General features: G+C 41.4%; 1 protein-coding gene across 2 annotated transcripts; it reads left to right on the top strand.

Moving 5' to 3' along the window:
- The first annotated feature begins 895 nt into the window (after positions 1–895).
- PABPC1 (poly(A) binding protein cytoplasmic 1) lies at positions 896–14,949 on the top strand. Of its 2 annotated transcripts, none has more exons than XM_044421721.1 (15): positions 896–1,564; positions 5,702–5,895; positions 5,993–6,108; positions 7,558–7,688; positions 8,915–9,009; positions 9,382–9,519; positions 9,604–9,699; positions 10,124–10,396; positions 10,607–10,697; positions 10,799–10,906; positions 11,095–11,249; positions 11,658–11,742; positions 12,568–12,698; positions 12,792–12,885; positions 14,526–14,949. In XM_044421721.1, exons 1-14 carry the CDS (start codon positions 1,372–1,374, stop codon positions 12,882–12,884), a joined length of 1,899 nt encoding a protein of 632 aa, XP_044277656.1. In that variant the 5' UTR covers positions 896–1,371; the 3' UTR covers position 12,885; positions 14,526–14,949. The 2 variants fall into 2 exon arrangements, with proteins under 2 accessions (XP_044277656.1, XP_044277655.1); XM_044421720.1 differs by having other exon boundaries at positions 897–1,564; positions 7,558–7,697.
- Positions 14,950–16,227: the final 1,278 nt, after the last annotated feature.

The following is a 16,227-nucleotide window of genomic DNA, read 5'->3' as shown; positions in this document are numbered from 1 at the left end:
ACTTAACCAATAGGCCCCAAGTTCAGCAGTAGATTATTTATCTTGCATACAACTCCTATTATATGTTCAGTTAATAGTACAATCCTATGTTGCTGGGAGTTGGAAGGCTTTTCCCTTAAAAACTTGCATAGGTCTATATCCTGCAAGGATCAGTGGCAGGAAGAAGTATCAAGTTAAACCAGAATATCTGGTTAGATCCTGGTGCTATCATCCAGCAATTCAGACCAGAAAACAGATTAACAGAGCACCTCTGAGATTCTGAAAAACACTAGGTCGGGTTCTGGTTATTGAAAGCCATTATGGTGATTACAGCAACAAGATCATCCGGAACTGATAACGGTGAAAATGCCAATAAGCCCAAACTAAATTATCACTCCCCTTCCCCCACTTTTTTTACTTGCAACACATGGGAGCACAACCACTTCTTTCATCTTGCTCTAGTAAATTCCCGACTGTAAAATGGTTCTTAGGAAAATCGCTTAACCTTGCTACGTCTCATAGACCAGCAATAGCCTATTACTCCCTTTGCGCATGCGACTCCTATAAATTTCGCCAGCCAGTTTTAAACCGCAAGCAACCTAACTGCGCATGCGTTCACTTTCCACTCGCCTTCGAGCTGTCCTTTCCTCCTCCACAAGTCCACCCTCCCTATTATCTGCACATGCGCAACCTATTGTCCAAATATGGGCAGCTGCGTCTCTTCGTAAAGCACGACGTCAAACACAACCTCTACATTCTATCACTCCACCCCTTTCCTCCCCTTCGCATCCTCCCCTTCCCCCGCCTTTTAACTAGGCGCATGCGCAGTGAGAACTTTCAGTGCGTGGCGTGCTGTACGCTGGAGGCGGCTGGGGGCGGGGCGGCTATATATAGTGTGCGGCCGGGGCGGCGGCCTCCCCCTTGTCCCCCGGCCGCTGACGGTGCTGTGTGCGCAGTGTGTGTGCTCCGGCCTTCCCCGGACACACCAGCTCCGCCGCACCATTTATTTCTAAAAGAAAAAAAACCTTTAAAAATCCAAAAAAATCTTAAAAACCCGAAAAAACCATTAAAAAAAATCCCTTGCCTACCACCCGCCCCATCTGAAACCGGCCGGTTTGGTATAAAATAACCCGGTGAAGCGAAGCGAAGTCCCGGACCCGGCGCAGCCGAGAAGAGACCCGCCCAACCCACCACGAAGAAGAGCTAACAGCAGCAGAAAACACAGCAGTCCGTTCCTCCGCCTCCTCCCGCCGGCAGCAACGAGCGCTCGAACGAGTCGCCAACCGCCTCCGCGCAGCCGTTGAGTTTAGAATCCGCCGGCCCGTCGCGGCCTCCTCGGCGCTCGCAAGTCTGCCCGGCCTCCTCGTCCCCCCTCCCCGCTCCCCCGCCAGCATGAACCCCAGCGCCCCCAGCTACCCGATGGCCTCGCTCTACGTGGGGGACCTGCACCCCGATGTCACCGAGGCCATGCTCTACGAGAAGTTCAGCCCCGCCGGGCCCATCCTCTCCATCCGCGTCTGCAGGGACATGATCACCCGGCGCTCTCTGGGCTACGCCTATGTCAACTTCCAGCAGCCCGCCGATGGTGAGTAGTACGGGTGGGGTAGGGGATGGACGTATGTTTCACTGGAGCGGTGGGAAGTAGTTGGGTGGCGTTCCTCCCCGTTTCCCCCTTCCTCCTCCCCCCACACGTACTGTGGAGCCACCTTGAGTGGGCACATGCGGTGGGGCGGGACACGTGGGAGCAGGGGAGAAAGGCACGGGAGACACGACGTAGCCGGATTTAGGGCCTAGGAGTGGGATTCCAGACCGGCGGAGGCTAAGGCTAGAGCGGTTTGGAGTGAGGGTGCCCTGCAGCTTCCCTCCGGGTCCGACCCACCGCGACTGCTTCCTGTTCCCAGAGCCATGTTCTCGTCCCCTCACGAGGGCTGCCGCGCATTCCTCTCCTTCCGTCACTTCTCCACCCTCGGTCATCCCTGGGGCATCCATTTTACAGAGTCAGCTCGGCTTCTCGGAGTTCCGGGCCTGCCTCGCGGCGGCGCTTCCCTCAGAGTCTTCCTGCTCCCCCACCTTCTGGGCTCCCCCTTCCTTAATGTGAAATTGCGTCTATTTGGGTCCAAAGGGAAGCAGGATGAGTGGTCCGTGCGCGCGTGTCGCGAGGGATGGCGGAACTGCACGCGCGAAGCCCAACTTGTGGGCTTCGCTCGAGGGGCTTCTGACCGCCGCCCGCCACGCTGTCGAGACGACGCGAGGCCTCGTGACGGGGGATTTCCCGCACGCCACCGAAACTGAAGGGCAAGGAGGCCTCGTCACTGAAAGGCCTGTCTTTCCACTTTCCCTCCCAAGAAGGACTTTTGCGCTGGCTTCTTGGAACCATCCCGGCCTACTAGGATCACGAGGCAGGCTCCTGAAGAGTGCCCGGCAAGGGCGTGTCAGACGCTTGCTTCCTTCCGCCTGCGAAGGCGCGGGGAGTCAGGCTCCGCGGGGAAGCCCAGATGAAAGGCCTCTTGGAGGAAATGCCAGAATAATTAGTACTTTTAAATGGCGACTGTGGAATGTGGCGCGAATGAGTCGTGTGCCTGCAGAAATAAAACAAAATAAGCCACGCTTAATTATGTATCTAAGTGGGCTACTTTTTGTCCCCTGGCAGTGGAGAACAAGGGCGTAGGTTGTGATTAATGAGTTTCTTTAAATGGGGTGGGGAGTAAAGGTGTCCTAAGCATTGGTGTTAGGGGGCAAGTCTTGAAAGATTCCCCCGCCCCAGACTTATGTTCTCTTGTTTCTACCCTTGTATTCTTGTATCATGTTTTATTTTAAGCCTTTAATGTTACTGTAGATAATTTTTTTACAGTATTGCTCACTTTAGGTGCCTTGAAAATACTAGATAAGCATAGCACGTCATGAAACTAACTACCTTTGTGACAGCTGTTGGAAAATCAAATGGGCAAATGCTACTGCATTCATGCCTTGTGATCTTTCTGTTGGCATCTGGCCTCTTACTCACTTTTTACTTAGTTTATCCAGAGCAGAAAGTGGCAAACCTTGCTGCTGGAAGGTCATAGGAGGATCAGGCTGAACATAGTGCTCATGGTTGATTGCAACCAAGACACCAGAATTTGGAGCAGAAAATGTTCTGGGAAAAGCATCAGCTTTCTCATCCTTTCTCCCCTGCTCCCATGTGTCCTGCCCCTGTTTTGCCTTAACCTTGCACATTGAGAGCACTCCACGTACAGGCATAAATAAACAGTATTTCTCTTTATTCACCAGTAATCCATTTTTCTAGTTTAAATTCTCTTTATTGCAGATGGTGACACTTAACAAATTTATGTAGCCATGTTGATTCCAAAAATTAAACAAATAATTGGACAATACAGACAAATAAGACAAAACCTTTATGTGCGCCAAGTAGTGTTTTAAATCTTGAAACTTGCTTCCAACTTGTGGCTTCTCACATGAATAAGAAAGGAAGAGGGAAGTAATCCATTTGAGGCACATGCCTCCAAATTGTGTCTAGCAGTGACCTTAGCTCTAGATCTTTTTTTCTTCAGGCATTCTTTTTACCAGCTTCAGTCTTTAACTTAGGTAGGTTTGTGCATTCCTCAGCTGGTGCTCATTCAACTGGAGCTCTGGTAGCTCTGTATAAGAAACATTTAGGCAAAGGTTAATAACTAAGTCACTTCACAAAGGTTGCCAGTCACTAAATGAGCAATCTAATATTTCTTATATACTATCTTAAACTATTTAACTAGTTTAATTTGTTGAAGGACAAAGATCTGTTAGCTTTTCTGCTTCTTTAGCTAAGATATTCTGGGATGGAGGAACATGAGTTCTGCAACAGTCGCATAAAAATACACTGAAAACATTTTTCATTTCTTCAAATGATTTGAAAGTTTGCTTTTCAATAACTAGTGCTTTTGAATTTGCATAAATCACTGCGTCGTAAGATTTTTAATAATTATCTGATTAGTACTAAGAGTCTTGACCTAAGCATTAAATGGCAAACATTTTCATACCTAGTGACATTGAAAACATGCTACAAATAACTGCACTAGGAGTAACAGCTATTCTATGCTCAGCGCTGCTCCCATCCTTCATCATTTTTGCCTCCTCCTGTGCAGTTTTTTATAGATAAGGAATGTTGCCTTACAGCAGCATGGTGCTGAGCTGGCAGTTCCCACGATGTGATCTGTGTCTACAGAGAGGCCTTGGCTGGTTCTGTATGTTCAGATTTAGACTAGAAGGCACTTGGAGAGCTTGACAGCACCATTACCATTTTGTCACTTTCCTCCATTTCAGCGGAGGGACAGCTAACTCCTGGGGTTTGGTTGTGTTTCCCCAGAGGCTGGGACTGCCATGTGTGTTGCAGCACTGCCTGTTTCACCTAAAGGGTAATAAGTCTTTGAGAGGAAGGCAGCCTGATTTGGTGACATTCACTCACAATTTGTACAAGCAACACACATGGTATACAAAAACTTTAAGTAAAATAATGGCATTGCTTGGCTTTCTGTAGCCACAGCTTGGATAGCTTGCCACTCACAGGCCAGAGATACTTGATTTCAGTGCGGTGTCCTTCAAATATATTACATGGGGTTTGTTTTTTGATTTGGGATGGCTGTAGAAGAACAGGTAAAGGCAAGTTGAAAATAAGGAAATGACTTAGTTACATATCTAAAGATCTGGTAACAATTCCATCATATACATGTATAAAAACTAACAATATGCCTATGAAATGGGGTTTATGAGTTTTGGCATGAAGCGCTGTAATACCATTGACTTCTGTGGATGGTTCCTCTATTAACATAACTTTAGGATGGCTCACATTGATAAGGCTGCTGGGCAATGAAGCACTTAACAGATGACTTTAAGCGGGGAATGGCTCCAGTTGCTTCACCTGGAACACAGCTATGAATTAAGCAAGGGTGGGAGAAAGCAATCTGTACTTTCCCATTCAGTTGACAATAAGGAATGCAAGTGTTTTCTGACATGTGGCCAGCTAGGGATATGCTAATCAGCCAAAATGAGCTTGCTGAAGTTCTCCAAGTTCCATCTTGAAGCTTGTTATGACTTTTCCTATATTTCTGCTGTGTGAAAGGCGATGTTTTCTATGGCTTTGGAGTGATAGTGATTTTATTCATTTGGGTGGCTAATCTTGTGTTGTGGCACGCATAAAGATATAGCGTCCCAATGTCCTTCATAATTCCTTTGAATATATCTGGAAAACATTAGAGGAAGGGCCATAGTTTATAGAATTGATACCAAATAAGCAAAACGTAAGCAGCCACAGAAATGGAAAACTTTCAAAGTGTGCATGACTATTGCTACTCTTCATGTACTCTCTTATAAGCTTCTCTTTCCAGTATTGCTGTTGACATTTCATAGTAATAGATATACAGTTACATCACTTGAAAATCCCAAGGACAGAAAAATATTTCAGAACTCCTATTTTTACAAGTTGGTGAGAAATTGAAAAATGTATTAATGGAACTCATGGATTATAGTGCCTTCTTAATTTGAATGCTTGCCCTGGCTCCAACAAATTCTGCTGAATGTCTCCTTATACCACTTTCCCATCACCTGGAATAGTACAGTCCTCTCTGAAAGCCATATATTTGTTAGGATTAGGAAACGAACAGATTTGAATTTTTAAGCTATGGCAAAAAACATTTTTCTTAGTGTTGCATTAAGATTAACACGAATTACCTTTTTTTTTTTTTTTTTGCAGCTGAACGAGCTTTAGATACAATGAATTTTGATGTAATTAAAGGCAAGCCAGTGCGTATCATGTGGTCTCAACGTGATCCATCTCTACGTAAGAGTGGTGTTGGAAACATCTTCATTAAAAACTTGGACAAATCAATTGATAACAAAGCTTTGTATGATACATTTTCTGCTTTTGGGAACATTCTCTCTTGTAAGGTGAGTTGAAAGAAATAGAAACAGAGCACTGAATATACATTGAAATAAGCATGAATATATTTGGATGACTTCACAAGTATTATAATATTTTTCTTAGGTTGTATGTGATGAAAATGGATCCAAAGGCTATGGGTTTGTACACTTTGAAACGCAGGAAGCTGCAGAAAGAGCTATTGAAAAAATGAATGGAATGCTGCTTAATGATCGCAAAGTGTGAGTACAGGCAGTCCCTGGGTAATGAACTTCTGAGTTATGAACAGTCCATATCTACAAATACACAGACTCCCATAAACCCTGTATCAGCCTTCCCCAATCTCGTGGCCTTCAGAGGCATTTAGCCTGCAACTCCCAGAATTCCCATCCAACAGAGCCATTGACTAGGAATTCTGGGTGTTGCAGTCCAAAAGTGTCTGGAAGGCTCAAGGTTGGGGAAAGCTGCCCTATATGAATATCTCTAGGAAACTATGCAGTACATTTGGTGAAACATTGTCAGTGGCCACACAGTTCCCTAGAGACAGAGATTCGCTAGAGATATTCAGAGCTTTTTCCTAGAGATAGTCATGGAAACCATTTCCTTAGGTCCTGAAGAGCTTAGTGGAGAAGGTCTATGTTTGCCTCATCTTCCACATAAGCCTTGTGCTCCATCAGGAAGTGGAAACTCAAGAAATGCTCAGCAGTTCTGCCCCTGTACACAGACCCATTGAGACTAATTTGCCATGAATTAAAGTGTTTTTGCATGTAATAAGCAGGCACTGGACTGTATTGCCTTAGCAGCCCATTATTAGAGAACTTCGGAAGAATAATGAGGAACTTTTAAAGATCCAAGTTATTTTCTATTGGGCTTACATTAAAATTAAAGATGGACAAACAATGAAGCTCAAACATACATTTAGCCAGGCATAAGAAGCAAGTTAAAACAACTTTTTCAATAGTGTCTAACTACACAATACATACAGATTCTCTCTCTAGTGCCTGTAATAACATAATTACTGTATTACTATCATCATCACAATGCTGTATTGTGTTTAAGATTTTTTTTTTGACTATGGAAGTGTTTTAAGTGTTTTGTATGCATAGAAATGTAAAAATATAAATGTTTGGCTTACTCATGTGATCCAGCTTACATACAAATTCAACTTAAGGATATTCTCAGGGAATTTATCCATAAGCTGGGAACTACCTATGCACAGGTTTTTACCTTGGAACTGTTAAAATTTGGAGTTCAAATTCAATATTAAAAAGGCCCATACTACCAAATTCTGTAAGTCAGAGGCTCTGCTTTTATAGTTGATTTGACCATTGGGAATATATGTAAAGTTGGTGGGGTGGGGTTATCTACTACATCTCACAGGAAATGAGAGAGACAATATGTCACAATTGAGAGCAGTCATCCCACACTACCATGTTTTACTGAATAGGAAAGCATAGTGAAGAAATTTGGCTATCCTGTTGTGAATAGTCTGTTTCTCAAGACAGGTACAAGACTAGGAGCAGCTCAATACTCAAGTGTTTTGCTAACTAGGGAAGTGTGTTATGGCATGTTTGTAAGCAAGGAAGTTACACATGGCATGAGTTAGCATCTTTGGGTTTTACTGTATAGGAACTGTCATAGAAATGGTAGCTTGAATGTTTTCAAAAATATAAGACTTTTTCTTTAACTAGATTTGTGGGAAGGTTTAAATCTCGTAAAGAACGTGAAGCAGAGCTTGGAGCTCGTGCTAAGGAATTCACTAATGTTTACATCAAGAATTTTGGAGAAGACATGGATGATGAAAGACTTAAGGAACTCTTTGGCAAGTTTGGTAATGTCACTTACTTTTCACACATATAAAATTGGAGAATGTGTGTCTCAGCCAGTTGCAACTTCCGTACCCTAGCTCCTCATAAGAACCTGCCTTTTATAGTCAAGCCATTTTCCTTTACCTGGAGATGGCAGAAACTCAGTCTAGTGCCTTCTGTGTGAACATGCTTATGTTCTACCACTAAGTTGTGTGCATTCTCTTCTTGAACTTTCTTGTCAGTATCTTTAACCCATATATGATGATGCTGAAAGTATGGTTTACTTATTAGTGCTCTGTAAAGGTCTCACTTTATACGGATTTGAAGCCAGGGTTTCAAGCTGGTTTCAGATCCTGCTTAGCCTTCAATGTATTAAAGTTCCTGCCAATTTAAAATTTACAAGTTTCAGCCTTATTAGACTGAAGTTTCAGATCTAGAAGGACTTCTGAGAATCCAATGCCCTGCTAGATTTTTGCTTTTCTTTCCTCTAGAATGACTCTGAGACCCTCTGGAGTAGTTGGACTGCTGATGCCAAGCTGGGACTAGAGAGGCCAGAGGAAACATTGTTTTCTCCACCCCACCCCACCCCGGCTTCTTGTTCAGACCTGAGGATGCTTCTGCAACCTCAGAAAGCAGCCAGTATTGGTCTTTTCATAGCAGTTGCAAGGTGGGAGGGGGTTGGGTGAGGGGATTCAGGAGTCCCTCAGTGTCTCTAGCATGTGGATGGGTGGGAATTCCAAAAGATCCTGTAGTTGCTGGGATGCTCTCCTGGGACATTTTTTTCTCTTAACCTGACAGAACAAGTGACAAAAATTTGCACCCCAGGACAGGAATTAGCCAGTTCTCAGTTGCTTACCTGTGGTCGTTCAACTTCAGGTAGAGACATTCTAACATGGTGCAGGATCTAATGTGTGTACTCATCTTGAGCATAATACCTAAAGCGGTTTATTGTTTTAATAATTGTAAATTATAGCTTGTTCAATGTTCATCATCTTGCTCATGTTAATATTGTAATATACCCAGGAAGTCCTGGCATTCATTTCAAGATGAATCCCAAAAGACATGCCAGCGTCTAATGCTGACATCTACTTGTCAAACTATTGATTTTTAGTTGCAGACAGACTTTTCAAGACTTAAGCAATTAATACTTAGAGTTTGTTGTGCTCTGTATTTGATCCAACTGCTTCTCTCTAAACATGGGAAATCAGAAAATGTATATAACAATTTTGTGTACTTTTAGGCCCTGCCTTAAGTGTGAAAGTTATGACTGATGAGAGTGGGAAATCCAAAGGCTTTGGCTTTGTCAGTTTTGAAAGACATGAAGATGCTCAGAAAGTAAGTATTCAACCTTTATAAAATGTGTAGAGCATTGTAATTGTCACTAAGATTGTGATTGCTAGCAAAGCAAAAACCATGTATGCCAAATCTATATTTATATGAATTGATAAGCCTTTATGCAGTTTTGGTTTGCTGCTACAGATCTAATACAGATCTCATTTTCATACAAATGTTTGCTCTCTGTGTAATCTTTTTCTCTCTGGATATAATCATATTTAAGTCTGCTATATATCCTTGGCATCGTCTGTGTTTTTCTTTGTTCCTTGTTTTCTATTCCCTGCTTTCTTTTTTTTATTTGTGAGACCGAACTAATATTATGTGTAATCAGTTATGACAGACATTTCAAAGTACATTTTTTTATTTGTGAAGGCTGTAGATGAGATGAATGGAAAGGAACTTAATGGAAAACAAATATATGTTGGCAGAGCCCAGAAAAAAGTAGAAAGACAAACAGAGCTTAAGCGCAAATTTGAACAAATGAAGCAGGACAGGATCACCAGATACCAGGTACTACATCAATGAACAAATGTCTTCATTGTGTTATATTTTGTACCATGTGATCACTGCATATATTCAATTCATGTTTTTCAGGGTGTAAATCTTTATGTGAAAAATCTTGATGATGGAATTGATGATGAACGCTTGCGCAAAGAATTTTCACCATTTGGCACAATTACTAGTGCAAAGGTAACATGCTTTTACAGGTCATGCTTTTACAGTAATTTGTAGGAAGAATAGCTCTGTCAGAAATAGTTCATGTACAAACTGTAAGCTCAAAGTCATTGCACCATAAAGCTTTCCAATTAGTCTCCCTACCTAGGAGGACAAAGTAGTTCATTGTATAAATCAGAATAAGGCCAGATGGCTGTCTAGTTAGCCATTAAAGAAAGTCAAGTATTCTGGAAAAAAAAACCTGACAAATTATTAATGTCATTGCAAAGATGCAGTACAGGGACAATCCTGTGCAGGTTTAAATAGAAAAAAAATCTACAATTTCCATCATTTCCCAGTTTTTCCCAGCTAAACATTCATAGGAATGCACTATAAATTGTCTACAAGTACAAACTATTTTGGAATAAGCTGGTGCTTGTCTATATTTTTATTTTAACAGGTCATGATGGAAGGAGGCCGCAGTAAAGGGTTTGGGTTTGTCTGCTTTTCTTCACCGGAAGAAGCAACTAAAGCAGTTACAGAAATGAATGGTAGAATTGTGGCCACCAAACCACTATATGTAGCCTTAGCCCAACGTAAAGAAGAACGCCAGGCTCACCTCACCAACCAGTACATGCAGAGGATGGCCAGTGTGAGAGCTGTACCTAATCCAGTCATCAACCCTTACCAGCCAGCACCGCCTTCTGGTTACTTCATGGCAGCTATCCCACAGGTATGACTATGACTTGGACTGTGCTCCTGTTAACAGGTATAACTTCAATGAAATACTAGAAGCATGATGTATATTAACATAGTTTGGGTCTGGTTTGTATAAGAGTCAACCTTTTGAAATTGTTAATTTTATAAAGTCTTTTTGTGCTATTAAAAATAGTAAAGCTGATGGTTGAAACAGATAACACACTGGTGGTTGCTTTTTTGACAGACGCAGAACCGAGCTGCATATTATCCTACTAGCCAGCTAGCTCAGCTCAGACCAAGTCCTCGCTGGACTCCTCAGGGTGCCAGACCTCATCGTAAGTGACTTAAATTTCTTAAGGAATTTGGGGCACTTTGACTAAAACTTGGTTCTTCTGGTTCCAAAACCCATACTTAAAGTAAATTATCTGAAATGCAGCTTTCCAGAACATGACAGGTGCCATCCGCCCTGCAGCTCCAAGACCACCATTCAGTAACATAAGGCCTGCTTCATCACAAGTTCCTCGAATGTCAACACAACGTGTTGGTGAGTTCTGAAGTTATTTCAGTTGCATTAGAATAGTTCAGTTAATGCATGCCCTTTATTTCAGCCTAAAAGCTTGAATTTAATCTATTTTCAAAAGACTGTATTAATCTAGATGTTGAAAAGCATTCCAGTGAAATGCAGTTCAATTAAATTCTCCACATAGCCTGAAATTACCTTTTTTTCCCCAGCAAATACATCAACACAAACCATGGGTCCACGTCCAGCAGCAGCTGCTGCTGCAGCTACTCCAGCTGTGCGCACTGTTTCACAATATAAATATGCTCCAGGTGTTCGCAATCCTCAGCAACACCTTAATACACAACCTCAGGTTGCTATGCAGCAGGTAAGTGTAACAGCTATAGTATCAATTTTGTTTGGGTTTTGAATCTGTTTAGAGCTAGACATACCTATGCTTAGAAGAATCAGTGCACTTGGGTGTACTGAATTGTCTGTGGTATCTGGCTACAAGTCAGTTTACGGAAAAGGAAATAAAAGTGCTTTCAGTTCATTTCTTTAGGCCACAAAGAACATGAAGGCTGATCTTGTTGGCTTTAGGCTAGGATTTCTAGTAACCAGGTTTGCATTTCAACACAGAAATTAATTTGGTTAGCTTATTAATATGTCAATATTCAGTTATCACCACTATTAAAATCAGTTTGTTTCACTGAGTAACAATGTAAATACTACAGATGGTACCAAAAGAAACTTGGAAAAGTGTCCTATAATTCTCCCAATTTTCCCACCATTCTAGCCTGCTGTCCATGTGCAAGGTCAGGAACCTTTGACTGCTTCCATGTTGGCTTCTGCCCCTCCACAAGAACAAAAACAAATGTTAGGTAAGTTTGTGTATTACTTAGAGTTGGGGCGAATGGGATAAAAGAGTCAAAAGCAGTAGTTCACAGTTTGGTATGTGTTAATGGGTCCAAAAATTAGGGTTGGTCCCAAAGAACCATGAACACAAGGAGAATGGCTACTCTGCCTGCTCCCATTTGCTCATGCAAGAAGTTTCGCAAGCAGAAAAACTATCCTGGGCTTGATTTGTTTTGCTCATGTGTTGCTCTAGTGCAGTGAGTAAAATAACCCTTCCATGAGCAGAAATGCCTTCTACTCAAGGAGCAGTGCACTTTGTGTCAAACCCTCAAGAATCAAGATGTCTGAAAGTGTGGGGTATTGCCTCCCACTGGGATTGTTTAAAGGGAAGGAGGAGCCACCACGGCAGGCCCAGCTAACTCAGAGTAGAAGTTATTCAAGAGAAAGAGGGGTGTGTAGGTAGCAGGGCTGAAAGGAAGATGCTATTCAAAGTGTGCAGGAGCCAAGTGGGAAAGCCCTACAAGGGTATTAGGATGCAAGAGTCTATCTCAAGGGAGAAGTGACAGTCTAAGTCCATAATAACATCACCGATTGTCCAAAAAAGCTTGCAAGATCTGTGCTCAGTACAATCCAGGCTTAACATAATAACTTTTGAATTCTAATGCCTGTCACTTGGGGTTTATCGTCTTAAATCATTCCCTGCTGTTCTAAAAAAGCAGATTATTTTTTAGTTTGCAGGTGGCTGATCTGTTACTTCTGAGGTGTGCTAAAGGGTAAATTCTTCAGTATAGGGGAAATACATTGTTTGAAAGACAAATATACATCTGGCAAACTTGTCAACTGTTTCTTAGGAGAACGCCTGTTCCCTCTTATTCAAGCCATGCATCCAACTCTGGCAGGCAAAATCACTGGTATGTTGTTAGAGATTGATAATTCTGAACTCCTCCATATGCTTGAGTCTCCTGAATCTCTTCGTTCGAAGGTAGGTAGATTCTTGTTATCCATTCTTTATGTGCAGCTTACTTTCATTATCTTAAAATGTACAGAAATATTAAACTGATTTTATCTTAAATAGGTTGATGAAGCTGTAGCCGTACTGCAAGCCCACCAAGCTAAAGAAGCTGCTCAAAAAGCAGTTAACAATCCAGCAGGTGTTCCAACTGTCTAATGTAAGTATTCTTGAAAGAATATTTTTCAAATAAGAGCTAAACATGTGTGAATTGCTGGGTGGGTTTGAATGTCATGAAAACCCATCCTGGTAATAAGGCATGATGAACTAGTTGTTTTGAGAACAACTCAGTCTTCTCAGCAGAAAGTCGGGTTCACCATGGGGTTGTTTACCTTCTCAAGTCCTCCAGTCAGCATACCACAGTAGGACAAACTTGTGCTCCTCTTCCCACTGCAATTGCAAGCCATTTTTTTGGTCACTGCAGCTTTTTTCCATTTATTTTCTTTTTTCAGAGACTGTAATCTCTGATTAGACAGCCAGTGGCAGTCTCTTCAAAGCACCCAACAGGCATATTTAAGGCTCTGTCATTGGGTGGGTTGGCCACACCTTTAAAATAATATATGCCTCAAATATATGCAATTAAGTGTAGCCTATCCTGGGCATTGATCTAGAGGGACTCCAAATAGGTTTTCCCCCCCGTCTGCTTTCTCCTGAAAGCTGTCAAAAGAAAGCCAAAGGTGTAGGGGATCCTTGTTTACAAAAGGGAGGTGATACACCCCCTTTGCAGCATAAGTCTAATGCTGTTCATTTGTGCTCTGATAATTCTCAGGTTGTTAGCTGCTTGGAAAAATGCAAAGTGAGATGGTTTAACTCCATGGTTTACAGGAAAGGGAGCCTTAACATCTGTCTGTCAAAACTGTGGGTCCCCTTTAAAGGGAGTATTTTTGACAAAGCATTGGGATTTTTTTGTCTGGGACATAAAACATTTGGGGCACAAAGCATTTTTCTAAACATTTGGCCAGACAGTGTAGGCCCTTTAATGCATTGTTTGTACACTGACAGGGACAGCAGTATTGGTGATCAGAGACTAGCAAGGGCAGGTGGGTTGCTTGCTTTCTAATAAACCTTGGTCACCACTGGACTTTTACCCACAGCAGGATTGGTTGGCCTGGACTGGGTGAGACAATATTCCATTATTGGAATAACAACCTTATAATAGCACATGGGTTCTCAACATGTTTGAAGACAAGCCACTCTAGTTAAAGTAGACTAGGCTTGGACAGTTTGACAAGCAACCGTGACTACTTACTCAGTGTGTTGTCATGTCACCTGAACCAAGTTGTTGTGATGTAACAGTTTTTGGTTGTACACCTGCTAGAAGCAGAGCATCATAATAAATGACAAGCACACTTTCATTGAGGGATTGTTTTCACTCTGGGCAAAGTTACTGCATAATTCCACTGTGTTCTTGGCTGCATAACTGTTCTATTTCCTCGCGGAGCAACATATAGCCACAGATGAAGATTTCCCTCATTTTGGAAACAAGTAATTGGAAAATGGCAATATATTTAAAGGATGCTTACTGCCCTGGTGACACTTTTGCCTGTGCTATTCAAAATGTTAACAAATGTGATCCAAGAAATTATAGAACTTATTAATGAGTTCTGTATGCTGGTACAGTTATCAATACTACCTGACAAAGAACAGCAAAGGTTCCCAATATCCTAGGCACAGAAACTTTAGGTCTATATCCAGTCAACACTTGTTTTCATGATTTTGATAACTATTATAGAAAATAATACAATGTAAGTTTGAAAGAGTTATTTTTCCATATTAATGCTTGATTCTTGTTGGTTACAGATGATCCAGGACTATGCATTATAATTCGCTTCACCGAAGAAAAAAATTTAAACATGGAAAAACTACTAAATATTGAGAAAAACATTGCAAAATATAAAATAAATAAAAAAAGGAAAGGAAACTTTGAAGCTTATGTACACAACAAATGCCAGGACTAGCAAAACTGCTAGTCCTAGATTACCTATTGATTTAAAATACAAAAAAATAGCAAAAGTTTAAAAAATTGTTTTATAAACCCGGGGAAAAGAATTTTCAGCACAGTACAAAAAATTTAAAGCATTCCTTTCTTTAATTTTGTAATTTACTGTGGAAAATCTCAGAATATCACTACTGTTGTAGTTAACAGTAAGGATTGATAGCTGAGCAAAGAACCATAATTTGGATTATAAAATTCTTGCTTTAATAAAAATTCCTTAAACACTGATGTACTTGCATTTTTTTTCCAGTGCTTCAGCGAGATTTAGACTAAAGTATGAATCTAGAATGCCACATACTATGAGTTCAGTTTTAGATGAGGTTAACCCATGTTGAGCCACCTGTTAATGGGGTGTCTGTAAGCACTTGAATTAACAGAATAGCTGTATTTCTTCAGAATTTAAACTTTTTGGCATTTTCTGGAAGGGTGCATGTTAAGGGAATCAGTGCTGAATTAGTAAAATACAAATAGAAATCATGTGCTTGACTATACCTTATTGTTAAGGAGGCACACTGAGTTGTAGTAATATAAATAGGCTTGAATTAATCCTTGTTAAAGGTCCTGTTCTCCCTAGAAGCTTATTTTAAAAGGCTGCTAAACTAGTTAATCATAATAGATTTTTCATGGTGACAGCAGGACTGACAAATGGAAACAGAGTGGATAGTTTGCCAGGCCAGACATGTTGGCAAAGATGAGAAACAGAACGAACTGAACAGTGTGCTTGGGTTTTGTTGGAAATCGGCATGTTCCAGCTGTCACATAGTTTATTCAGCTTGGGGTACAGTGGAGTTGATGACTTGCTGGAAACAAAGAGTTGATAGGTCATAGTAACTGTAGGCTCCGAAACAGCTGTACAGTATCCATTTGTGATGCTTTAGACTATACTAACTGGTTTTATTTTGTTGCTTGGAAACAACTATTAATGGCAGCTTTCCATATTTTAGTCTTGTGTTTTTAATAAGCTATTCAGCCACCTAGCATGGGAAGAGTAATCATCCGGTTTCTTTGGCCACATTAAAAAGACAATTCTTAGACTGCTGCTCTACATCTAAAGAGGTGTCTGTATTCCTGCATGTGCCAGGCTTTGCACACTCAGTTTGCGCTAAATAATGTCGGCAGTGATCTAAAGGTTTGTGGAACCCTGGCTTTAAAGAATGCCACAATAATACATTTCTTACAGTGCTGGTTCTAGGTAAAAAGTGCTTCTGCAGCTATTGCTCTATTATACTTGGCAGCTATTTTTCCTCAGAATAGTAATTACCTACCCATAATTGGGTTGCAAATAGAATGTGATGTAATACTACACCACCACTGGGGAAAGCCATTAAAAAAAAACCTAAAGGGGCAAGAAGAGTTTTGTAAATTTATTTCTGAAGTTTGGGTTGTATGTGGCCCCTTGATCATGCATTTGCCACTGGGTGGTGCTATAATCCCAGAAATTGCATCCTGAAGGTGTATAATGAATACCTCAGTGAGAGAGAGACTATTTTGGGAGTTCTGCTTTCT

Source organism: Varanus komodoensis, unplaced genomic scaffold, assembly GCF_004798865.1.
Source record: "Varanus komodoensis strain SLA01 unplaced genomic scaffold, ASM479886v1 scaffold12, whole genome shotgun sequence".
In the NCBI taxonomy this organism is placed as follows: Eukaryota; Metazoa; Chordata; class Lepidosauria; order Squamata; family Varanidae; genus Varanus; species Varanus komodoensis.
The sequence above is the reverse complement of the archived record's forward strand: the minus strand, read 5'-3'. Positions and strand labels throughout refer to the sequence as shown.